The 27,100-nt window shown below is 46.8% G+C and overlaps 1 protein-coding gene across 3 annotated transcripts in view; it reads right to left on the bottom strand.

The window, feature by feature from the left end:
• Positions 1 to 27,100, bottom strand: part of VGLL4 (vestigial like family member 4) — a 159,619-nt gene that overhangs the window by 1,283 nt on the left and 131,236 nt on the right. For 2 of the 3 annotated variants that reach the window (XM_063114699.1, XM_063114698.1), the window contains exon 3: positions 4,989 to 5,211. In XM_063114699.1, the coding sequence (XP_062970769.1) occupies positions 4,989 to 5,211 (223 nt within the window). Of the gene's footprint in view, positions 1 to 4,988; positions 5,212 to 23,633; positions 23,689 to 27,100 lie in introns of those variants that run through there. The other variant, XM_063114700.1, reaches the window with a different exon arrangement.

Below are 27,100 nucleotides of genomic sequence, written 5' to 3' on the forward strand. Positions count from 1 at the left end.
GATGAGACAAACACTAGGAGTTGGGGAAGGAGTCCCGTAGATAGCAGAGGATTTAGGAGGGACCACAGCTCCTACGTTCCAGCCCCAGCCCGGCCTGGTCCCTAACCTAGTAAGGTCCCACTGTGCTGGAGAGGTTCTCGCAGCCATTCCAGCACCCTTATAGCGTACTTGAGGTTTTTGCTTAAAACCAAAGCCAGCTCGAGTTGGTTTCTGTTATGTCCACATAGATAGGATGGAGACGGAAATGGAGGAAACATGCCCGAGCAAGAGTCACACACACACACACCCCCCTCCCCCAACGTGCCTTGCCACGCGCTTGCACACTCCTTCCCTTCCACCTCCACATTGCCTGCCTGGCCATCCCCCCTTGCCCAAATACCATCTCTATGAAGCCTTTTATGAGCACCACCCCCTCCCCTTTCCCCTCCTGTGCCCTCCACCCAAGGGTCAGCAAGTACACCCATCCCTCCAACTGCACTCCTAAGACGACAGACTGCCCATCCTCCTCTGACCACGCACACTTCAGAGCAGGGACCAGAAAGCGTGTCTGGACCCTCCCACCCTGCTGTAGTACCTGGGACGAAAAATATCTGTGAACTAAAATAAACTTCCCTAGATTCCAGCCAAGAAAGGTATCTCCTGATACCCCTGAGGTCAAGATGGAGGAATATGGGCTGAATTATCAACCAGAGGGAAATGGTATTGTCCTCCCCTGGCACTTTCCTTCAGAGAGTTAGATTGGTAGTGGTAAAAAGATACAAAAGGTTTGCACACCAAACCTTCCCATGATAGGAAATGAACAGGAATGACAAAAATGGGTTCTAGGATAAAAATCTGGATCTAACAGGATGAACTAGGATTAAACATAAGGGCCTGTGCTTGGGTCTGACAAGAAACCACACATGTTCAATGCGGTGAGATGTGGTGCAGCAGCATGTAAAAAAAAGAACCTGAGGTTTTACTGATTGCTCAACACATCAGCAGTGACGATGGAGCCACCAAGAGTTTGTAGGACCCTTCATGGTGTGAGCAAAGACGACGCAGAGGAGAGACACAGGCTACAGGGAGAGTCAGGGGGAGCGCCAGTGCTCTGCTCACTGTACAGGACCTCGGGCAGGGCCTTCACAAATCTGAGCTTCCCTGTGCTCAAGGGTACTAAATGGGGTGGGGGGTTGACTGAGATGAGGCATGTGGGGAATCTGGGCCATGGTCCTCTCTTCAGAGGTCATGCCACACACACCTGGACAATAGCCTGTGGCTTAGAGTCCCACCTTCTGAAGGGTCTGTTTAACCCCTGAGCTCATGATCTCTGCCCTCTCTTAGGAACACGCCCCCCATTCACACAGGTGGGGTTGAGGCAGCCATGTTTATGAAGTGTGACCATGCCCCCTTGGCCAGGCTGGAAATCCAACCCACACTTGGACAGCCAACCACTGAGCCAGATTCAGTGAGAGGTGCAAGTTGAACCTGGGTGGTTTGGAGCAGACCTGAGGAGCTGTGGGACAGCCCACACTTGGCTAGCCACGTGGGTGGAGAAGCAGAGAGAGAAGAGAGGCAGAGACCCGGAGAAGCACAGAGCCAAGGAGCAAGGAGGCTCTTGCCATCTCCAGCTATCCAAGGCAAGGGCCAGGCCCCTCCTTCCTGAGCCTGACTATACCCATGACCTTGGCCTCTGGGTCTTCCCAAAAAACTCCCTTCCCTTTGTGCTTAAGCTAGCTCAAGTTGGTTACTGTTCCTCACAAAGCAGAGTCCTTACCAACACAAGTGTCAGAAAGTGGGGACAGGTTGCGGTGGTGGGGGGCATCATGGAAGATGAAGAAACAGAAGCTCAGACTGAAGAATAAACAGGCCTCCTCCTCCTCCCACCCCGGGCTGCGGGTGCCCGTGAGCTCTCCCGAACATGCGGAACCTCCCTCCGCCTCCGTGCTGGGTTCTAGCATCTCAGCCCTGCCCTCTGTGCTGGATGCAGGACAGGTTTCGGTGCCACATGTCACACTCCCACTGGTGAGTACTTGTCACATGGTTCAGCACCCCTCCCCCAACACCCTTATTTTCCAGATGGGAAAATGAAGGCCAGAAACAAGGAACCTGCTGGAGGCTACCCAGCAAATTGGTAGCAGGGCCAGGATGAGATTTTGTCACTCACAACCCATCCACCCCCTGCCCAGCCACCTGTGGAGCCGAGGCTGCCAGGGGATACAGCTCCAGTACGAAACCCGCCTCTTGATGCTCAATGACCCTTGGGTTTCAATGACTCATCTTATCCCGTCTCTCCTCATCTGTTGCTACCCTTGAGGCCACCCTCTTGGTATCTTTGTACCTTTCTTCAGAACACCGTATACCCTCTGAGCTGCCATCGCACAACATGAAATGGGGTGACACATTCTGCAGTCTCTGCAGAAGTGCCTCTCTGGGAACTTTCCTGTTCCAGTTCCCAGAGAGCTGAGTCACATTTTCCACCACACAGAGGAAAGCGTCCACTGCCGGCAGGGCACACAACCTTTCCCGCCACCTGCAGACCCAGGGCTTTAATGGCACTCCAGGAAGCCCCCTCCCCAGCGCCATTTCCCAGCGTGACACTCACTGCCCCATAGGAGCCCCCACAGCAGCGGGCCAACAAACAGAATAAAACCGTGGGAACAGGTGTGTGCCTCAGAGCTGCTGGGGCCAGAGACCCAGAAGCTCATCTCTGGGTACTCAGCAGGGTAGCTGGCACAGGGCTACATGAGTGTCTGAGCAGAAACTCGGGCCGCAGCACGTGATCCAGGCCACACCACTCCAACAAAGGAGGAGCTTGATGAATGGTCACAAAGTGAACGGAACATATGGGGACCAGCAGCCAAAGTCAGGAGGGCAGGTCTGAGAACCGTTCCTTCACCACCAGCCTCAACCTTAAATGACAGCCCAGGTTGTGGCACTGTGTCCTGGAGGCCAACACCACTGTGACCTCCCAGGAGAGCTGCTGGCCTGCTTTTGCTCCACGGCCTCTGGCTTTTTGCTCTCAGTCCTGGCCAGGAACCCTGTAAGAACACAGGTGGAGACTCAAGCTTGTCACCCCTAGAAAAGCTGCTCAAAAGCCTCACAGCACAGACGATGGGTTGGGGAGATGCTTGGGCTGGATGTGGCAAGGCCATTTTAGGGAAGAGTAGTGGGAGACTATGGGAACAAGAGCCAGGTCACTCTGTCCAGCAGTACACTTTTCACAAAGCAACTGTGACCAAAAACCAGCTAGAAGATTCTCAGGGGCCTTGAGGAGTCAAGGCAGTCAATCATCCAAGAAAATGCTAATGCTTTTAGGAGCCCAAGGGATAGCAGGGCCCACCCTGTCCTCCTGTAGGTAGGGACAGCTCATGAGGCTCACAGAGCTACATCCCTCAGGCCACCAAGGGCCAGAGGCTAGACAGGGGTACTTTATGGGGGCTCGGAAGATAAACTTACGAGCTGAATCCTGCCCCCATGTCCCTCCCTGAGGGACTCCCCACTGGTAGTGGCAGTGGCTGGAAGGCCGAATTCCCTGTATCCTAGAAATAAGTTCCTTTTGTGCTTAGTCAGAACTAAGTTCTTCCGCTTGTACGTTTTGGGCCCTGGCTGACAGCACCTCTGTGCGATGCCTTTTGAAATTTGCAGAGCAGGTCAACTGCCCTCTCCTGCTGAGGTCACTGCAGTCCCACAGCCCACGCACCTCTCCTCCAGCCCTGCCACCCAACAGCATCATCCGGCCCTCTCCCTCCACTCCCCTGGTGAGACTACAAGCTCCCTGTAGGCTGTAGATGTGCCCCACTCATGTCTCTCTGGGTCCCCAGAGCTTCGTGGAGGGCCCGGTACATGGTCAGCGCCGGCGGATGAGGAACAAATGACTGGCGATGACACCCTGGCCCTGGGAACCACGCTCGACTGGCTTCTGGCCTGCTGCCTTGCACAGAGTAGGTGTCTGCACTGTTTTGTTAAATGAATGAATGACACAAACAGGATTATGATGTTGGGCTCCAAGGTAGGGTAGGCAGCTATTCATCAGCCTTACTGGGATCCCCAAGCACCAGAATAGCCTCTCCAAGCCCCAGGGCCTGCCCACAGGCAGTGACAGCAGAGTAGAATCGGGCCATGCTGCTGGCTGGGGCTCAGCTGGGCAGGCAAAACCACTGTCCACAGCCCTGCAAGGCTATCAGAAAGGAGCCTCATGGTGCTCAGAGCAAGCCCAGGTGCACTGCGAGGATGCCACAGGCTCCTGCAGCCCAGTGACGTAGCAGCAAGGACACCAGGCCCTTGCCCTGCTGTACACTGCATCTCCTCAGTGTGCACCCCATCTCCCTGTATGTCAGTCAAGCAAACACTAAGGACCTACTAGGTTGCAGGCCCCAGAAGTTCAGAGAGAGAGAGCCACAGGTTCCTGCAGTGGTTCCAAACCTCCCCAGCGCTGATGCCTTTTTTTATTATATATTTCCCCAGGAACCCCATTTTTTAAAAAGTATTTTCTTCTACCAAGAAAACTGTTAATAATTTAATTTCCTTATTTTTAACAAAAAAAAATCCCTATGTGCCAATCACAAGTTTCTGACTAGCATGAGCTAATCAACACTATGACCACTGACTTTAGAGGATCCCAGCCCAAAGCAAAGCAACCTCACTTTTCACTTTGTCTGTGTGACCTCCTGACAGGCAACTGTAGGAGTCCCATGAGAATTATTACATTGATCCTAAAAGAAACAGGATTGCTAAAGAAGACTGCCAGAAAAAAAACCTAATCTAGAACAATCCTGCACTGTGCAGAGACAGAAAGGAAACCCCAAGGTGGCCATGAGTGCTAAGAGGCAAGGCCCAGGCAGGTCTGGTGGGAACTGAAGCACAAGGTAAGGCTTTCTACTCTGCTGCTCCCTGTTCCAAGTGCAGAGCTGAGGCTGAGGCCCACATAATTCACCACTTCCCTCTGCTCGGGCCCCAGCCCTGGACCCACTCTGCCCCAACCAGATCAGCACCTGCTGGAGGCATACCTGCTGCCGCTCCCCTGGGGCCAGCGTGGGCGAGAGGCCCGCCGGCCTGCTGGCGTCCAGGCTGTTCTTGGTCAGTGCGAGGGGCTGCTCCATGCTGAGGCTGGGCAGGGACGTGTACAGGTGGTTGCCGTGCAGGCTCATGGTGGGGGCCACGGCACGCTCAATGGGGCTGCGGCTCCGCTCCCGGGGGTCTTTTCGGCAGTCTCCATTGGCAGTCTTGTTCCTGAAAGAGATGAATGAGTGCTCAGATGGGAATACTTGCCATTCTCTGAATGGCAAAGGGGACACTGACCATGTGCCGGACTCTTCACGCTGATTGTTTCATTTTACTTTCTAAGTTGGAGCTCAGGTTGCACAGCCTACAAAAGGCTGCTAAGCCTGGTCAGTCTGACTGCAAAGCCCCTGGGTGCCAGCGAGGCAGCTTCCGGCAGTGCCTGCAGTCGGCTCTGGAGGACCATCCAAATGCACAACACCCCCTTCTGCAGCTGCAACCTACCTGCCCACCTGCACAGGGCCTGGAGAATTGAACTATGTGCTCATGACCAGCCTAGTTTGACAAGGGCCTGCCATTTGGATGGAATGATGATGATACAAAGTAACTGAATGCCTCCTATGTGCTGGGTCCTGTTTTAAGACTCCACAGGCACCAGCTCACTCGATCTTCCCAACAGCACTAAGCAGGAGATGCTGTAACTACCCTCTTTCCAGATGAGGATACTGAGACTCAAAGCAGTTGAGTGACAGGCCAGGTCACCAGCCAATAAGTGGTGGTGTTTGCTCCGATAGGCTATAAGCGTGTCTGGAGAGTGAGGGCCAGTGTGCAGCTCTTCCATCCAGAACGTATGAACTAGAGTAATGTGCAGTACATGTGGTGAGGATGCCCCTTGTCACCAGCACTCACTGCGGCCTCAGTAGGGGCTGCGTGGAATGCAGATGAGATGGAAAATACTGCCTTCCTCTGCCACAATCTGGTCTAACGGCAATGTTGCATGTTGCGGCTATTAGAGAATGACACAACACAGGCTGGGTTTAAGAGTTCACCTTAAGACACAGCCACAAAAGACCATAAACGCTGTTCCAGGATCAGCCCAGGCCCTACCACTCCCTTGGTTATTCCAGGGTCCCCCACAGTTCTTCCTGCCTCGGGTCTCACTCAAGTCTGCTGCATCCACCGCAGCCAGAGCAATCTTTTTCAATAACTAATGAGCAAGGCTTTAAATAAAAATGTGTTGGATAATGATTTCAGTGACTTTTCTTTAAGGAATGCAAATTATTCTCAGTGTCTGCAAGTAGTCATCCTCTAACCTCAAGGCTAGATGACCTTTCTCACCAGCAGAGAAGCCCAGACTTGTGCACTCAGACCCCGAGAAAGAAGACTGCCTGCCTCCTCAACTGCTGAATATGATAAAATATAATCTAGTTCTTTATATATGTATACACACAAACATATGTGCACATGTGTTTGATAGGCATGTCTTTTTTAAGTTGTAGATTTACTTGCACTTGTGAGAAATAACACAGAGTGGTTCTGTGGACCCCTCACTCTGCTTCCCCCAGTGGTGACATTTTGTCAAACTACAGTACAACTATCACAACCAGGATATTGCCAATGAGACACGCCACCAGCCTTATGCAGATTTACTGTTTTACTTATATTCGTTTCAGAGCAATCTATTCAGAAAGCAAATCTGACCACATCAAGTTTTTGTTAACATCTTCAGCAGCTCAGCACCATCTTTAGTGGCCTCTGGACCTGACTACCTCTCCATCCTCCTCTCCATCTCTACGCCCCCAAACATGTGCTCTGTAGTTATGACCATCCACTCGCCATTCCTCAAACAAGATGCAGCCACTTTATGCCTCTGTGACTGTGCGTGCCACCCTGCTCACCCTCCTGCAACACTGGTGGCAATGCTTCCGAATCCCAGGCACCCTGTGCCAGCCTTTCACATAGAACTCAGCACACCACTACCAATGCACTCCCCTCCCACACACCCCAGGAGCTTCTGAGAGTACAGAGTCCTGCTGGTCTCGCTGCTTGTGTGTGGCAGGCACACAGTGACTTCATGAGTGGATGAAGAGGAACAGTACATGGACGGCCACGTAAGGAGAGGATGTGGCATGGACATGCAACTCTGGATGGGCAGAATTGTGGAGAGGTGGAGGTGGAGGAGTCAATTGTAGGAGGCGTTCACAGCTTTCGGGTGGATCATGCGCCCCCATCAATAAGCCACTGGAGGCTCAGTGGCCAAAGCACTGGATACACATCTGTGCGCCCTGCCACACCACCTCTCAAACACTCATCTGTCCACTCTGTGCCATCCGCATCTACCCTGTGGTCATAATAAGATCCACCACAGAGGATGTTAAATGGGGACTGAACATTCTACAAATAGAGACAATGGTGCCAGCAACAGTGCAGGTCACCAGCGAACATCAGCAGAATCCAAATCACCATTAACTCAGCTTATCAATGACAGGACAATTAGCTGCATAAGCCACAGCATTTAGTTCATGGGTTTTTCTTTGTGGTCTCTGGTTGACTCTACAAAATGATTTAAAGGCAAGGAGAGAGTGAATTTTCCACCAATTGAAACAACCATGGGAGAACATGTTCTGGTCAAAAGCCTGGAGAATGTGTTCTATACGTGCCACTCATATCCTCGCAATTTCCGAAGAATTACACCACCAAAAAAAAAAAAAAAAAAAAAAACCCCAAAATACTTAACACTGAAACCAGCCTGTCCATAATTTCATTGTTCTGTGATGATTCACAAGACGTTACAGGTCTTTATAATGAATGCTTCAGGGGGCAGGATCCCCAACACCAGCACCACTGGGTATAGACACGGGAATGTGCCCTTCGACTCTGGGCCAAGCAAGCCTGAGGTACACTGGCTCTTACATACACGGGCACAGATCCCTACATGCACAATTCATCAGTGTGTCGCCACACGTGCTCATCTTCAGCATCAGTTCTCTTCTAAATCTGGATAAAATGAAAATTTTTGACAACACACTGTCAGTTACTTCCCTGGCACAACCTTCTCGCCATCCCCTCAGCTCCCACAAGTGATGTTTGCACAGGCCACCCCATTAACTGTGCCAACTCTGGATGGACTCATGAGCTGCTTGGTCAGATCTGCCTCTGTCCAACTCAGACTTCAATTTCTTCATCCAATGTGAGTTGAGCCCCTATTTCATGAAAGCTACAAAAAAATGAGACATGAGCCTGCCATCTCATGGCCTTAGCAGGGAAAGAAAGGCCCTGTGAGGGGTTGCTGCTCACCAGTGACCCCTCTGGCACAAGGCAAGGTAACCTGTGCCATACGAGCCACAGAGAGCTACAGAAAGCCCAAGGATGAAGACTTGCCTCCAGACGGCAAGAAGGAGCAGACCAGAGCCCAGGAGGCATCTACCCCACCCCAGTGTCATGGTCACCAGGACATATGGCACTGCCGATCCCTCCCATCTTATGTCCAAGTGGTACTTCAATGCTGGCAAAGTGCAGTCACACATACTGACTCAGCTGGGCCTCAGGATACTCAGCCTCATTATTAAATCACGCAGCAGTGGAAAGGGTTGCCCAAGAAGGGGAGTGAATTATCTAAGCCCCACACCCCCAAGAGGCCAGAGGTGAAGGCGGGACAATGTCATGCCCAACGCTGCCACCTGTGCTCCCGAGACCTGCCCCCACGCCCACACTACAGGGGAGCGGTGAGACCAGGGCTTCCGGCTGCACTAACAGGAAAACGGTCACCCCAAAGCATAACATGGTGGGACAGTCTGGATAAAACAAAGACACTGAAAAGCACAGAAAGTCAGAAGACCTTGCTGGTTAATTTTAGTAAAATTATACATTACATTTCCAGCTCATTTTCCTGGTTCCCAGAGCTTAGAGATAGACACTGTTTTCCACGTCCCCTGCCCCCTCAGTGAATCACACCCCAGGCTCCTGCTTCTCAGAGCATCATGTGCTCTTGGGTACAGCGGTCCCAAACCACACTCATCCTGCCCTTTTGGTGGTGCTGGCACACAAGAGCTGCCTCCACTCTCCTTAAAGACCAAGTCTGCCCATGAAACACTTAAGTGCAGCCTGGCACAATCTGAAGGCTCATGGTGGCTCCATGCTGGGGACCAGCTGGGGCCCTGGAGGCTCCCCAGACATTTCTACTGCCCACTGCGTTCGGGGAGAAAGATGAGAAGGACAGGAGAGGGAGAGACCTACAGTGCTTCTGTCAAGGACATGGTTTGCTGGGGAGCACATGTACTGAGAAACCAACAATGCTGCAGTGTCCAGGAAACAGTAAGCCAGATTCCAAGCAATGCAGTGTGAATGCACCCAGCCTGCGACAACAGTGCTCAGCGTCCAGGTGCATCTTGAGAAACTGAGTTTCCTGCCCTTAACCAAGGAGGAGCTCCAGCTGACACAAACCCTTGGGACATCCTCACAGCCCTTGCTGACTTTCAGTCACTGCCCTCGACTGCAACCTACATGGGGGGTGGGGTGGGGGAGTGTCTTATGGCCGGGCATGGGACATGGGTATGAGACATTTCTGTTAATGCTTTTGAGAAAATATCCTGGGGTCCCTGTGCTCTCCTGCTCAGCTGCAGGCACTGGCCAGAGTGGCAGGACAGGTGCTCTGGCTCAGGCTCCCCACCACACACACAACATCCCTAAAGGTGACAGAATAGTCCTTCCTGATGCCAGGCCTTCCCTGGCAGGAACAGACAGCCACCACACACAAGTTATAGGTGTAGACATAGGCTCAAAGTAGGAAGGGACCAGGAGCAGTAGACAAGCCTGGAGGGAACAGGGCCAGTGAGGATGGGCCAACACAGAGTCCTCTCCCCAGCTCCCCTCAACCGTGTCCTGCTCTCCTCCTCACTCCCCTGCCCTGCTCTCCCCACCCCTCTCTCTCCTGCTTTCTCTCCCCTGCTGTCCTCCTCTCTGCCCCACTGCACTAGTGACGTAAGTATTGGCCCTCTGGGAACCAGTCACAGGCCTTCACACAGTCTAACACGAGCAATAACAAGATTACCAAACCATCATTAACCTTAAAAGGCTTCCTCAGAGAACATACTTAATGCCACTGAATTTCGCACTTAAACACTAGTAAAATGGTAAATTGTATGTCATGTACAAGGGGGCTTCAAAAAGTTCTTGGAAAAAATGGAATTAAAAAATAATATGGATCTTTCCATGAATTTTTGAAAGACCCTCGTATATTTACCACAATTTAAACATTTTTTAATAATTAAAAACAGAGCTTCCCTTACCAAACATTCAAAGAGGAACTGACACCGATTCTTTACAAACTATTCCAAAAGATTGAAACAGATGCAAATCTTCCAAACTCATTCTATGAAGCAAACATCATCCTGATACCAAAACCAGGTAAAGATATAACCAAAAAAGAAAACTACAGGCCGATATCCTTGATGAATATACACGCAAAAATCCGCAATAAAATACTAGCAAACAGAATACAGCAACAAATACGTAAAATTATTCACCATTATCAAGGGGGATTCATCCCAGGGATGCAAGGTTGGTTCAACATACGCAAATCAATAAATGTGATACACCATATTAATAAAATCAAACACAAGGACCATATATGATCATCTCTATAGATGCTGAAAAAGCATTCATGACAAAGACCCTCTATAAGTTAGGTACAAATGGAAAGCATCTCAACATAATTAAAGCCATATATGATAAACCCACTGCCAATATCATCCTGAATGGAAAAAAGCTGAAAGCTTTTCCTCTAAGAACAGGAACTAAACATGGATGCCCACTCTCACCACTCCTATTCAACATAGTATTGGAAGTACTAGCCAGAGCAATCAGAGAAGAGAAGGAAATAAAGGGCATCCAGATTGGAGAAGATGAAGTCAAACTGTCCCTCTTTACAGATGACATGACCCTATATATCGAACAGCCTAAAGCCTCTACAAAAAAAACTCTTGGAGTTGATAAATGATTTCAGCACAGTAGCAGGATACAAAATCAACACACAAAAATCAGTAGCATTTCTATTCTCCAATAGTGAACATGCAGAAAGAGAAATCAAGAAAGCTTGCCCATTTACAATAGCCACCAAAAAAATAAAATACTTAGGAATTGAGTTAACCAAGGAGGTGAAAAATCTCTATAATGAGAACTACAAACCACTGCTGAGAGAAATTAGAGAGGATACAAGGAGATGGAAAGATATCCCATGCTTTTGGATTGGAAGAATCAACATAGTGAAAATGTCCATACTACCCAAAGTGATATACAAATTCAATGCAATCCCCATCAAAATTCCAATGACATTTTTCTCAGAAATGGAAAGAACTTTCCAGATATTTATATGGAATAACAAAAGACCACACATAGCCAAAGCAATGCTGAGCAAAAAAAAAATAAAGCTGGAGGCATAACACTACCTGACTTTAAACTATACTACAAAGCTATAATAACCAAAACAGTATGGTACTGGCATAAAAACGGACTCACTGATCAATGGAATAGAATAGAGAATCCAGAAATCAACCCACACACCTACAGCCATCTGATCTTTGACAAAGGCACCATGCCTATACACTGGGGAAGAGACTGCCTCTTCAGCAAATGGTGCTGGGAGAACTGGATATCCATATGCAGGAGAATGAAACTAGACCCATACCTTTCACCATACACTAAAGTCAACTCAAAATGGATTAAAGAATTAAATATACACCCTGAAACAAGAAAACTTCTTAAAGAAAACATAGGAGAAACACTTCAGGAAATAGGACTGGACACAGATTTCATGAATACGACTCCAAAAACACGGGCAACCAAAGGAAAAATAAACAAATGGGATTATATCAAACTAAAGAGCTTCTGCACAGCAAAAGAAACAATTAACAGAGTTAAAAGACAACCAACAGAGTGGGAGAAAATATTTGCAAAATATACATCCAACCAAGGATTAATATCCAGAATATATAAGGAACTCAAACAACTTTACAAGAAAAAAACAAGCAACCCAATTAAAAAATGGGCAAAAGAGCTAAGTAGGCATTTCTCTAAGGAAGATATACAAATGGCCAACAGACATATGAAAAAAATGCTCAACGTCACTCAGCATTCGGGAAATGCAAATCAAAACCATACTGAGATACCATCTCACCCCAGTTAGGATGGCTAAAACCCAAAAGACTCTGAACGATAAATGCTGGCTAGGTTGCGGAGAAAAAGGAACTCTCATACATTGTTGGTGGGACTGCAAAATGGTGCAGCCTCTGTGGAAAATGGTATGGAGGTTCCTCAAACAATTGCAGATAGATCTACCATATGACCCAGCTATCCCACTGCTGGGAATATACCCAGAGGAATAGAAATCATCAAGTCGAAGGTATACCTGTTCCCCAATGTTCATCGCAGCACTCTTTACAATAGCCAAGAGTTGGAACCAGCCCAAACGTCCATCATCGGATGAGTGAATACAGAAAATGTGGTATATCTACACAATGGAATACTACTCAGCTATAAAAAGGAATGAAATACTGTCATCTGCAATGATATAGATGGACCTAGAGAAAATTATATGAAGTGAAACAAGTCAGGCACAGAAAGAGAAATACCACATGTTCTCACTTATTGGTGGGAGCTAAAAATAAATAAATTCACACACACACACACAAAAAAAATCGGGGGGGAGGGAAGAGAAGACATAACAATTACAATTCCTTGAAGTTGATATGACAAGCAAACAGAAAGGGCATTGTTGGGTGGGAAGGTGGGGAGGGAGGCGGGAGGGAGGTTTCAGTAATGGGCCATAATAATCAACCACATTGTGTATCGACAAAATAAAATATTAAAAAATAAATAATTAATTTAAAAAAAAAAAGTTTCCTCACAACCATTACCTACTGACTCCTAGGGTTTCTGATGTGCACAGGGTGGGCATCATGACCCCAGTTTTACAAAAAAGGTGGCCAAGGTACAGGAGATGACTGCTTGGCCTTAGCTACACATGGCAGGTCGTAAGCCAGGCAGTCTTCGCCACCCATGCTTCTGGGGGTAGGGGGGGATGTCTCAGCCACTGTGGGCGCTGTGCAGACACCACATGCTCCATGCTCCACGCTCCCACTATCCTCAGTGCTCGGCGTGGGACTATCCACATAACAAACAGGTGCTTTATTTATTTATTTATTTATTTATTTATTTTAAAAGATGACTAGTAAGGGGATCTTAACCCTTGACTTGGTGTTGTCAGCACCATGATCAGCCAGTGAGCGAACCGGCCATCCCTATATGGGATCCGAACCCAGGGCCTTGGTGTTATCAGCACCGCACTCTCCCGAGTGAGCCACGGGCCGGCCCACAAACAGGTGCTTTAGTAACTACTTGTTGAAAAAGTGAATCACTAAAGTACATATACGATGTATGAATCCAGTTAACAGCATCTGTGGCAAATGAAAAGGGAATTAAGGACATTTCCAAGAAAAATACCAGCAGAAAAGACTTTTTTCTGAAAACACAGAATTTAGGGAGCATTTAAGTCCTGGGCATAACAGTAGTGAGATGATTTCTCCTGTCAGTTACCTTCATTGTCTACTGTTGTTCTTGCTGCTTCTAAATGCCTGGGGCTCTGCAGCCCCTCAGGAGCGAATTCGTCACCCACGGCTGCTTTCTTCTTATGAGTAGGAGACTTCACCACATCCCAGCCAAGCAAGAAGGCACTCGGGTGTGTCCCCCCAAGACATCCTGGTCAAGTCTTGTCACTCTCTGCCCATATCAGAGAGGAAGCAGAGGGTGGGGTGCACAGGAAGGCCTGTGCAAAGACGCCTGTGTGGCAGGAGGTGAGGCAGAGACATTCTCCTGGGTACCAGTGGCAAGAGGTGTGTCACAGGCAGGAAGAAGGTGGGGAACAGACTGGCATTCGTACAATCCCAAAGACACAGATGACCTTGAGGCAGGGCACAGGGCAGACTGTCTTTGCCTTTAACTGTGCATCCAACCACCACAACCATATAATCAAGCAGCAAGCCCGGTCCCCACCACAATCAGAAAGTGAGAGGTGCCACACCCATTCACCCATGTAACAACTTTCCCCTCAGAAGTGATGTCTCTTTTTGCTAGTTCAGATGTCAAAAATCAATGACATGGAGCTAAGCAACACATGCCTCATTAGCTCTGTCATGTGACAGCTGTGACCTGCAGTCCCAGTGTGAAAAGCAAACACTGTACGATTGGAACATTGCCTTTAGAAGGCAGTGTCCAGAAATAGAGCACATTAAGAGTTGGGGAATCCCTCTAAGTAAATTGTTTGCGTTGATTATCTTTATTGTCATCAACTATTATTTATTGAATGCTACATGTCCGGTCATATGCTAGAGCTTTTTAATCTTATTTTGCAGTATCATAGTGAATTTAATAAGTATCACAATCCCCATTTTATTTATTTATTGTGGGGGCTGGCTGGCCGGTATGGGGATCTGAACCCTTGACCTTGGTGTTACAACACTGAGCTCTAACCAAGAGAGCTAACCAGGCAGCCTATCATCCCCATTTTATAGATGGAGTCAACTGAGATTCAGGGTGTACCTTGTCTAAGGTTACAAAACTAGTACAATGCAAGGTTTCCAGTTTATATTTGGCCCCAAAGCCTTCCCTTTTCACCTCTCCCAGGAGGGAGGAAGGCAGGCAGGCAGGCAGAGACCCAGGTACCTACCACTCAGAACTAACAAATGAAGATGCACTATTACATTTGTTTCTGGCCTTTTCTTTTCTCTTACAGGAAATTCTGGTGGTGACAACAGCAGCAGAAGGTGGCAGACAGGGAAGCCCCTGGCTGGCCACCCCCATCCCAGGCGCACCCACTCTCCTACGTTTGGTGCTTCTTCCATCCATGTGTTCGTCTTCTTGCCACATATGAATGCAGTTGTCCCGCAGTATCCACAGGGGATTGGTTCCAGGATCCCCCACGGATACCAAAATCCACAATGATGGCATAGTATTTGCCTATACCCTACACACATCCCCCCCTAGACTTCACGTCATCTCTAGATTACATGTAAATAGTTGTTATACTGTATTGTTTAAGGAAAAATGATGAGAAAAAATCTGTACATGTTCAGCACAGACACAATTTTTTCTCCAAATCTGTTTGATCCATGGTTGGTTGACTGCATGGATGAGGACCCCACAGCTACCGAGGGCCAACTGTCTGTCTGTAAGTAACATGTAGCACGTTTTAGATTTCCATCACGGTATCACACCATACACGGTGTTTTCTAACCATACTTTTGCCTCTCCCATGGTTCTGGGGCTATGCCCATGTTCCAACTCAGATCTAGGCTCTCTGTGCTGTTTGCCTGCTGTACAGTACTCCTCCACATGGACACAACACGGCTTAGTCACCCGTTCCTCTGACAGGCATTGGGACAGTCTTGGGTTCTCCTTATTAAAGACACCCAGCAGTGCGTGTACCCTTGCACATGTGTCCTGCTGTCGCTGGCTCCACTCAGGCAGACATTCACAGGTGGTGCTGCTGGACTTGGAGCACACCAGCTCCCACTTCTACATAGGTGGCCCACCTTTCACGAGGCAGTCACTGCCTACTGCCCTGCAGCCTCGGCAGACTGGGATTTCCACCACTCTCCTGGGGGGGGGGGGGTCACTCCTTCTTCTTGGTATAACATGCATTTCCTCAATGACCAGTGCAGTTGAGCATATTTTCATACATTTACTGGCCATTCTTCTTTCTTCTGTGAACTGCCTTCAGTGTCTGTTATGGGTTGAACTGTGTCCCCCAAAAAGCTGCGGGTATCCTAACCCCTGGTGTATCTGTGAATGTAAACTTACTTGAAATTAGGGTCATTTCAAACGATCAGATGAGGTCACTGTGGGGGGGGGGGGGGAACACCTTAATCCAATACAACCAGTGTCCTGTTATAAACAGGGGAAATGTGGATAAAGTGACAGACACATAGGGAGGGAAGAGGATGTGAAGACACAGGCCAAAGACGGCCATCAACATGCCAGGGAGTGCCCAAGGCCACCAGAAGTTAAGAGAGAGGCAGGGGACAGCTCTCCCTCACAGCTTCAGAAGGACCAACCCTGCTGACACTTGGTCTCAGACTTCCAGCCTCCAGAGCTGTGAGAGAATTAACTTCTGTTAGTTAAAGCCCCCAGTTTGTGGTCCTGTGGTATGGCAATCCTAGCAGACTAATACAATCTCCATAACCTTTTGTCCCCCTATTGTTTTAGACACCTTTAAATATTCTCCACACCATGTTTTTTTCTACTTGACCTATAATTTTTTTAAAAACTTTTTGTTTGTTTAAAGCTTCCTCTGGACATTTAGAAAAGATATCCACCAGACCCCCTGGCATGTCTGTCGCACATGCCCCTCATTCTGAGAACTACTTCCTACGCACCGAGAAACGACACCAGGAGCAGAGACCAGCATGTGCGAGGCCAGGCTGGCCCAGGCTGCCAGGGAGAAGCGGGAGGGCCAGCCACCCCAGACCGCTGCCACGTGCATTGCAGGGAGCCAGGAAAACACAGACAAGGGGGAAGAAGCTTGTCACCTGAGTTGTCGTCTGAAACCTTTTGGCTCAGGAATATTCTGAATGGACAGAAGATGGGTGAAGCCGCAGATCTCGTCTCTACTCCTGCACTGTTGGGGCCAGTGGCAGCACGTGTCCCCTGTTACATGGCCGCTGTGAGTCCCATCCATCTGCTCTCTCCCCGTGCCTGTGTCAACCTCTGGGTGACGGTGTCCACCACAGCCATCCTACAGCTGGGGCACAGCAGGGACTTGCACCATGCCAGCAGCTCTTCCTCCTCTGCTGCAACTGCTGGCGAGGCTCTTAGCAGCTGTTGCTATAAGGTAAGCGTGATCCGAACACTATGAGAGCAAATGTGCAGCCCAGTGGCATTTCTGCTGTCATCTTGTTGATGTGGGCCCTGTCTCCACACTTGAGTCAAGGGTTTCCATTCAAAGCCCTCTCAAGAGTTGGTCATTAAATCAGCGTAACCAGGATGTCTACAAATTCTCCAGCCTTCAGGACTCCTCTGACTTCCCTCAGGCCCCTCCCTTCTTTCTCCATGAGACTGGACGGAGCTCCGAGGGCAAAGCGGGTCTCTCCTTCCCCTGAGCGCCAAGCACTCTCAGGAAACTGGACTGATTGGAGCCACAGTTGCGCTCACCCAGGGTGGCCATGTGAGTAGAGCTTCCAGGTAACTGAAATGCAAGCCTTAAGGCAGAAGACATTTTAAAACTATTTTAGTTAGAAACCTGTCTGAAACACCCTACAATTTACTTCATTCCTTTGTTGGTGACTCAGGATCTCTACTATAAACATTCCTTTCAGGCACGGAGCAGGTAGGCTCTCAGGACAGGCCTGTCCGCTCTGCACTGTGCAGCCTCAGATTGCTTAGCTTCCAGTGAACTTAGGACAGCTCCTTAGATGTTTCGGTTTCCTCCCTTTGCTTACCATACGGTTATTCCCTGGAATAAGTATGGCTGCCACTGATGGAAGTCCTCATCTTTCCCTTCTCCCCACAGTGGGCCAAAAAGCCAGCAGCTGGGCCTGCTGGTGTACTGTGCAGAGCAGGAGTGAGCAGATTCCGAGTCCAGAGTGCTCTCCTGCAACTTTTCCCATATCCAGTTCCAGGACCCAGAGATGTTATTTGCTTGAGAAAGTGTGATGGCTTTCTACATCTGTTGCCTACAGAGAGGCAAGACTCACCAAGATGGCCAGCCAAGCAGAACTCTCACAGATTGCCCAGAGATGCCGGTCACATTTCTGAATAGCTCAACTGTCTGTAAATAATGTGCCAGATTTCTTTTCTAGAACTGTCTGCACGTGTTTCCCTTCATTAGCTGAGACCAGAGGAAAAACTAAAGTTTGAGAGACAGGTCAACCCTGAGAACATGGCAGGTAAAGCATCTTATCCACCCCCCAACTGTTGCCACAAAAGCAGTGGGTCCCCCCCTGTGGGCTGGGGAACCCCAGGGACTTAACACAAATAGGGCAGAAATCCACATGCACACCAAGCATCGCTTACAGACTAAACAGATCATATGTCCCACACATGTGCACTCAGAGTTTTCAAATGAATGGAGATATTTCTGAGATTAATAAAATATAAATTAATTTAAAATTCCAACTGCTACCAAATTTGTATTAGTTTTTGTCATTGAGTATCCTCTCAATGAATGATATTAAAAAGTATAACCACTATCATATTTTTGGCATTAAACAGGGTCCTTGTACCAGAGAGGGGATGAAAACATGTCTTTACCTTCTGTAACCGAGCTGCAGTGTCTGAGGTAGACAAAAACCTGGGAGAGATCACCTATCTCTTTGCACAGCACCAGCGGCCTCAACACACTGGTGTCTTGCTTTGCTATCCCTTAAGGACTACGTGAGACAGCTGGGGCGGGGACTAGAGAAAGGGTGAAGAAAAGGGATTTGACCACCAAGACGGTCCAGTGCTGGCTCTCCTGGGGTTGACAGAAGCCCAACTGGTTCTTCCTGCTGCTTTGCTCCATCCCACTCCCTCGACCTCACCCTAAGATCCACCAGCAAAGTATTCCTCATGCTAGAAAAGTGTAGTGTGGGACCTGTGCCTTAGATATCCACCTATGGAAGGTGGTGGATGGAGAGAAGACACATCCCTCTAGACACACCCAGAGAGACACAGACAGGAAGAGTGACTCTGCGCACAGAGGCTGCTCAGACGCTCCCTGCAGTCAGTCTACCACCATGCCCGGCACACAACTATTTTATGAATGAGCTGACCAAAAGGCAAACAAATTCTTGGGAGAAACCAGCACCAACAGGTCTGAGTGAGACGGAGGAGCTTACGAAGCTGGGTGAGCCAGGGCAGCACTGGCTCAGGGGTTCCTGCAGAACCTGAGGAGGACAGCCCCGTGATCGCAAAGCCGCCAGAAATCAGTAGTCAGAAAACCCTATCGGTCGCAATTTCCTCTTTCACTCTTGCAGTCAGTACTGTCATCTTGCATAATTCCATGCAAATCCTCTTCTTGAAGGCTCACTCTTAGTTTTTTACTCCATATTTTGCAGCAAATCACTTGAAAGTATTGTAAATATTATAAAACTCTTTAATGAAAGATTGGATGCTTTGTCCTACTCAGAAGGAGAAAGCTGCAGTATGAAATGGTTGTGGGTAGCAGAGGACGGATATGGTATCCCAGCAGCCCTCAAAGACTGCCAGACAGCCTCTTACAGGCACTTCCAGGGACGCTGCTGCTACTTCTTTAGGCAACTTACTTTGCTGAAAAGCTTCACTATGAAGTTCTTTTCCTCATAACAAACGAAATCTGTCTTACAATACTATTCTTTGGCCCCAGGACTGCCCTTTAGAAAAATTCAATGAATTCTACTTCCTCTTCCAACTACTGGAAAACTGCTGCTATGCCAGCTTTGCCATGCCCAGATTCTCACCGAACAAGAACCCCTTCCCATTTTTCTAATACCAAGGTCTCTAATCCATCCTGTCACCCACCGTGGCATGCTCTGCAACGGACATTCATCTTCAAAGGGGGTACCCTAGAACTGGATATGACACAGCAGTCCCTCCTTTCCTTGGGGGCTATCCCCCAGTGGATGCCTGAAACCAGGGACAGTACCAAAGCCTGTATACATTATATTTTTCCATCTGATAATGGACACGGCTACCAAGTGGCTGGCCAGCGAGTGGTGTAGCAGCATGGATGCACTGGACACAGGGATGATTCACATCCCAGGAGGGACAGGGCTGTACAGTGTGAGGTTTTGTCATGCTACTCACAACAGTGCACAGTTTAAAACTTATGAATTATTTAGTTCTGGAATTTTCCATTTAATATTTTCAGGTATCAGGCAACTGAAACCAAGGGAAGTGAAACCGTGGATAAGGGAGAACACTAATGTACTCAAATGCAATTAAGGAATGGGGAACACAGGAAAGAATTCCCTTCAATTTACGGCAGCATATTTCTGAACTAAAAATAAGGGTATACAGTTTAGTGAGAAAGAACTAAGGTCAACAGAACATTCAATATCGGGATTATTCCAAGACATGTACACACTAGAGCCTCACTACTTTTAACAAGACTACCCAGGATATGAATAGTTATTTAGCACTGTGTCACAAAGAAAGTGTGTGGTCACCTGAAATCCTCCTAGCCATTTTTCCCCTTTTAATTCAGCTATTTTGTGACCCCATATTGGCAAAAGAACAGAAGTAAATGATTTCCCATTCATCAGTGTGTACACATCAGAGACGATCTAATTTCCTTCCTGTGCTATTTGGTTTGTGGGAGTCCCCTCCTCCCTCCACGCACCCACACACGATCACATCCCCACACCTGAATGCAAGCAAGGAGCTTTTCCACATATCCACCCCTGAGGTTGCTAGTAACCAGTTCCAAATTATTTCTTGAACTTCTCTGATTCAGTACATTTACGCAGCACTAAACAAAAATTAGAAAGCCACTTTAAAAAAAAAAGTCACCCACCAACCTTGCCTGACGTTAGAAACTCTGCAAACAAAAACTAAGTTAAAATTATTGTACTACACTAAAAAGTTTGAAAATTTAAGTACTGAGTATATGAAGTGATTAAACATTCATCTAATAGAAGATCCTGAAGCATCCATCATATATTCTTCAAAACAGTAATAATAAAGGACCCTAAGGACTTTCCACCTGAGAGAATCTGCATAGGGCATTAATTCTCAAAATTTAGTGTAATAATTGTCTGTGATCATCCAGGCAGTCCAGTCTGTACTCCATCTTTCCAAAAACTAGGGAAAAAAAGGCTGACTAAGCATTTTTTTTTTGACATAGACTGCAATCTAGAAATAAGATTTAAATTACTTAAAGGAAAGATTATTGAGGACCCCTAGGTGCTTAGAAATGCTAATATATTGTCAATTGACAGGCTAATTATAAATCAATCTTTTCTATACTTAAAGCAAAGTTCCCAAGGGACCTGGAATAAACAGTACTAATGGCCTATTTCATTTTCCTCTGAGTTATAAAACTGTATTTCTTTTAAAATATTCTCATTTTCAAATTCTGCATAGAATTCAGAATTACCTTCCCCTAGCCCCTAGGCTGTCTACTTAGCTTCATTATAACATCACTAACATCTAAAGGTAATCCCCTTGCTATTAAAACCATATTTAATCCAAAACCTGGATCCCTGAAAAGAAGGAGAGAAAACAAGGAATGTGGGAGAATCTGCTCATGGTGCTCAATACAGAAGTGGCATTTTCCCTCCAAACTCCTGAGCTGATGATTCTAAAATGCCTTCAGAGAATCCAGAAGTACCACCCTCCAGTATGCCAAGTGTCAAACACCCTTCCTTTTTACAAGGGCTTTCAAACTAAATGGTAATGGTTAATCTAAACTACCCTTTAAATTAAAATGACCATCCCCAATAGTCACAACTCTTGACTATTAGGCACCAAATATGATTTTTTTGGAGAGCAGAACACTTCCATCTTCAAACCACCTCTTCTTTACACTCTCCTCTTTACTGCACTGCTCACCCCAGCTGAGCATGGAGTATAAAGGATTAACACATGTTTGTTCAATTGAAATGAACTTAATCATTAGTCCTTAGTTTTTTAAATTTATTTTTTACTGTGGTAAAGTATACGTAACATTCACCATTTTAACCATTTTTAAGTGTTCCGTTCAGTGACATTAAGTATAATGTGCAATCACCACCATCCATCTCCAGAATTTTTTCATCTTCCCAAGCTGAAACTCTATCCCCATTAAACAACAGTTCCCCATCCCCCCACCCCCAGTCCCTGGCACCCACCATTCTACTGTCTCTATAAATCTGACGATTTGAGCCACCTTATATAAGTAGAATCATATAGCGTTTGTCCTTTTGTTCACTTAGCATGTTCTCAAGGTTTATCCATGTGGTAGCATGTGTCAGAGTTTCCCTCCTATTCAGCGCTGATGACATTCCACTGTATGGACAGACCACATCTTGTTTAGCCATTCATCAGCTGATGGACACTTGGGTTGCTTCCACTTTTTGGCTATTGTGAATAATGCTATGAACATGGGGTACAAATATCTGCCCAAGTCCCTGCTTTCAATTCTTTTGTGTATATACCCACGAGTGGAACTGCTAAATCATATGGTAATTCTATGTTTAATTTTCAGTCCTTAGAAGTTTTGACAAACCGTTAATAGTAAAGGAGACTGGAACTACAGGATGCATTTTTCACTCCATGTTTGCTCCTCTACTAGAGAAAAAGAAAAGATTTCCAAAAGGATTAGTCTGGTCCACAAAAAACAACAGAAATTGCAAGTCTTTGTAAAAACAGCCCAAGTGGTTCATGAGAGAAATGCTCATGAATAAGGTAAACATTTGACATAAAAATTAAATAAACAGGGAACAACCATCACCCAGCTCACTAAATTCAGCAAACTCGGGCACACATACAGACTGACTATAGTAAATGATGTTGTAATCAACAGTGAGCATTTTGGAGACTCACAAACTACATGTTCGTGGTTCTCATTTCTCACTATGAGCTTTTAAAAATTACTTCAAGTCATCCAAAGATGGCTAACGTTAATAGCAGTAATAACTACCATTTGTGTACACCAGTGTATGGTTTTACAAAGTGCTTTTGCTCATACATTATCGTTAGCAGACCGTCTTCAATCTGCAACTCCTCCATAATGCCCAAAAAGTGCATTTCTAGACAATGAAACTAAAACCTGGTTGTACCTATCTGTGCAGAGAGGCGAGCACACCCAGACACTGACTCTCAAGTAGTCAATCACTTTGCTCTCCACATTAAACTCGGTTTCATTCCAGAACAAGGAAAGGGAAAAAGAGTGGGAGGAGAGAGGCTGCTTGTGGAGTTATTTTACAAGTTACTGAGAGATGAAACAAAAGCATTCATTTTCTCTTAAACGTGGAAGAGCTCTCAATCTCTAACTGACCCTGCACTCTAAGGCAACTCAGAAGAGACTTGAGTCAAATTTCCATGGAGGGAAGTGGTCAAATAGCTGAGGTCAAAACCTCCAGACTTCACTTACGGTGAAGTGCTTTTATTTCCCTTGTAATTTTCTTTGAGAATAAACGTTAAACCTAAAACATATCCCCTTTTGGAGGCAGTGCTGGCAGCTGGACTGAGTGGGAAGAAAAAGCACCCTGTGTTCCCCAAATCGGCAGCCACTCAAACTTGGCACCACTGCCTTGGGGTGGTCGTGTGACAGCCTGGCCTGGCTACATGTGTCAGCCCTCACCTGAAACCCGGTTCTTCCCATCCACTGAGGGACAGCCACTAATGGGTATTAACCCCTCCGGCCAGCGCTGCGGCCACTCTCTACACAGCCCTCCCTCCCCTTCTTTTCCCCTCCCAGGAAAGACCGGGACATAGCAGGGACATAGCACGGATCGGATCTGACAGGGACAAGGTGGCATTTGGTGAGGAGAGAGGGATAAGAAGGAAAGTCACTGCTGTCGCTTCTGAGTAAAATCAACTCGACCTCTCCCAGCACTTGCTGCCTCACAGTTTAAATTAATTACAGCTGAAAATACAGGGTTGCCATCTGGTTTGAAAAAGCAAGGATAAGGGAATAAAATGAAAGGGTTTTTGGTACTAACCTCACTTTAATCATTGCCAAAGAGCATGAAGACGGCCCAACGTCCTCCCACAAGAAAGCCTTGGGCCTCCCAAACTTGGCGCGGGTGGCTAGGCCCAGCGGGCAGAGCCTGTCAGAATAAAAGTCCCCCCAGTGCGGGGCTGGGGTGAGGGGCTGCTGCCCCCACCCACCACAGAAGTTTCCTGTGGGTCCTGGGATAGGTTAGGAACTCCGGGAGGCTTTATTTACCGAGGGTGTCTTGCCAAAACGTTCCATGCATCATTACAGTTCCAGTTTGTGAGAAAATAGATCTGCTGTCAGCATTACAGCGCACAATTTCCTTTCTTTGTTTCCCATCTTCCATAACATAAGGCTTTTATAAAACCCTAAAATAAGGCTAAACAAAGCCCAGGAGAGGAAGGTCACCGGAGAATGAGCCAGCGCAAAGGCATGGTGCCTGCAACCCCGTGGCACCACTGCAGCTGGCCCCACAGAGCAAGAATGTCAAAAATCCCCTATTTTCCCTCCACTGCAGCCGCAACTACAGTCCCACTTGTGTACTGTAGGAAGCAATTTCCTCCTGCCCTCCTCCCACCAGCATGTTCCTGGAGGAGAGGCTTTTCCATTAGGACCCCTGGGATGTGAGAAATGCCTACTGCAGGCCTCAGGAAGACCAGAGACCCACAGCCACCCCAGGTTTGTCTTGATGAGCTTTAGGTGGGTGCAAAAAGCTTGTCACATCTGCAGATTCTGAACCATATCCAAGTGTCACGTAGCCCACAGAAGTGGAGCATCAGCCAGATTTTCAGTCCAATTTAGACCCAGGTGAGCTCTTCAAACAAAACCTGGATGTACCTGGACTGGCTGCTTCTAGGCAGTAATAGCAACTGAAATGCTGCAGAATTTATTGGAATAAACTCTGATCAACCGGTTACAGCCTTTTATGAACCAGAGATTAGAATTGTAACAGACAAGATAAAAGCTGGTTATGAAAATAGCATTTCTGTTCTGGGGAAAACACATCTTCAACCCAAAAATGATGCCAGCATTGTCTTCCAAGTCCTGACCCAACAGAGTCATTGTCTATAGCAACAGTGTCCATAACATTCAAAATCTCAGGAGTGTAACTTTCTAGTAAGCGGTACATCTGTCAAGCCACAGGAAACATCTGGTAAAATGGTTAAATAAAAACAGAATTATGAACTTTTGATTTCAGAGCTTACTAATGGCACCCAACAAGACACTACTGAACAAATACTCTAAGCTCAATGTGATGGTGAAAATGTCCTTGAGGGGAAAAGAGGAGAAGAGTGCTGGGCTGCGATCTGTTCTGTTGTCTGGATGGGGTGCCCCTGCTCCGGCCATGCCACTTGGGGACTGTGGTCAGAGCCTCCTCAGCTGTGCCTGCACATCCCTGCCCAGCACCACAGCTGGGACCTTCTCTGCTGGGCCCGTTAAGTTCCTCCTCTACCCAGGGCTAACTAACTCCTTTATGCACACACACTCCTCTCCCAGTGCTTCCAACATGCAGACATCCTGTAAATGCTTGCATAAATCAACTAATGAGGCAGTATACAAAAATAAGCTTCTCTTCATTCCACAGGGAACATGTACTAAGCATATACAATTATCCACCAAGATACCCCTGGTCGTGCGTTACAAGGTACTAGCCAACACATTTCAGTCCTTTCTAGAACACTTTAGAAGCCTTTTCCATTAGAGATAAGACTTAATGATTCAACCACATCCAAATAAAAAACTTCTATATTTCAAAAACACAGTAGATTAAGTTGAAAAAGCAACTACCAGTTATTCACCTAACACATCTGACAAAGAATCCCTAATATGAAGAGTTGTAACAATCGACAGAAAGATGAACACCCTAATAAAAAAAAAAGACAAAAGTATGAACCAGATAGTCACAAAATAAGAAGTACAAATGGCCAATAAGCATATGAAAAGACCATTCAAGTTCTCTAGTAACAGCCAAAAAAAAGTGACCACCATGACAATGTTTCCCTATGAAACGTGCAAGAATGAAATAAATAGTAGCAGTCACCTCTGGGGTGACGCACAGACAGAGGCAGATGCCTGCAGTTGCTAGTGGGAATGCAAACCAGTAAACCTTCTAGAGCCTAGATTGGCAGAATGCAACCAGTGAAAACAGAAATGGATGCCCACTGACCCAGAAATTCTGCTTGTAGAAAAATAGGAAATGTGAGATATGAACAAGAATGGAGACAGTCACAGAAGTTCTGCAAATGATAGTGAAACATTGTAAACAACCCAAATATCTGTATCTGTTAACGTGTTCTTTCGGTTACAAGCAACATAAAACAAGGCTAGCTAGCTTAAGGAAAAAAAGGGGAAATTTACTGGAAGGATGCTGTGATATTTCTTGGAAATGAAAGAAGAGAGTTGAATGACCAATCCTTGAAAAGGGAAAAAATGAGGCAGCCCCAGGGATCTCACGGGGACCTGGCTCTCACTGGAGCCTGCCTCCTGCCCTCTCCCAGCAGACACAGCACCATCACCAGCTCCAAGTTTTCCCACTAAGTCACCTTTATAGGTCCTACATATACAGTTCCATTAAGGAGTTACTAACATCAAGTCAAAAATTCTGAGATTGTTTTTACTGTATGGTAAATGTGCTGCTGAAAATCAGAACCCCCGCTTCCCCCCCACACACACACAAATTCTACCAGTTTCCACGGTCAAGAGACTTCACCTGAGCTTCAAATGAATTATTTATAAATAAGAAATTGGGACTCTTCCAGGAAGGAAATCTATTAGGGTTCTGTTTTGATTTTGTAGGTTTAGGGAAAAAGGAAACTTTCCCAGAAATAAGTGAAGGTTCTGGATTTTTCTAAAAATGTATAACTATTGGGACTGTGGAAATGTTTAATTTATTCTATACATCTCAGCCACTTTGTATTCCAAATCTTCTGTCTTGTCCTTCAACATGACTCCTCTCACTTTACCTTGTTCTGTCCTTCTGAACTCACATTTCCCGCCACATCATAACCACACACATGTCCTAGATGTTGTATTATATGCAGTGTTATCCCTCCCCTGCCCGCTGGTCCCACTGTGTCCCAAGGGGAGAGCTCAACAGGGAGCTGACACTCCAGGACAGTGTCTGGGTCCCCTCTTCCTTTCCAGTAATGCCACCCCCCACCCCAAAGTGGAAGAAACTATCCTAGATTGAAGATCTCTAAAAGACAAGGCAAATAAATGCAATGTGTTAGTTGTAATTGAATCCCAAATTTAAAAGAATTAGAAATTTTAAAAGAACAAATTACAGAATCAAAGAGAAAACATGGAAAGGGCATTACTGAATGTGAATTGATGGTATATGTTAGATCACACCCTTTTCTGCACACACAGGAAAGATAAAGCCACTGTGGCAGAATGTTACCAACTGATGGATCTAGTGAGGAAAATACCACTGCTCACTCTACTAGTCCTTCAATGTTTCTGTAGATCTGA

The sequence above is a fragment of the Cynocephalus volans genome, chromosome 11, assembly GCF_027409185.1.
Source record: "Cynocephalus volans isolate mCynVol1 chromosome 11, mCynVol1.pri, whole genome shotgun sequence".
Classification (NCBI taxonomy): Eukaryota; Metazoa; Chordata; class Mammalia; order Dermoptera; family Cynocephalidae; genus Cynocephalus; species Cynocephalus volans.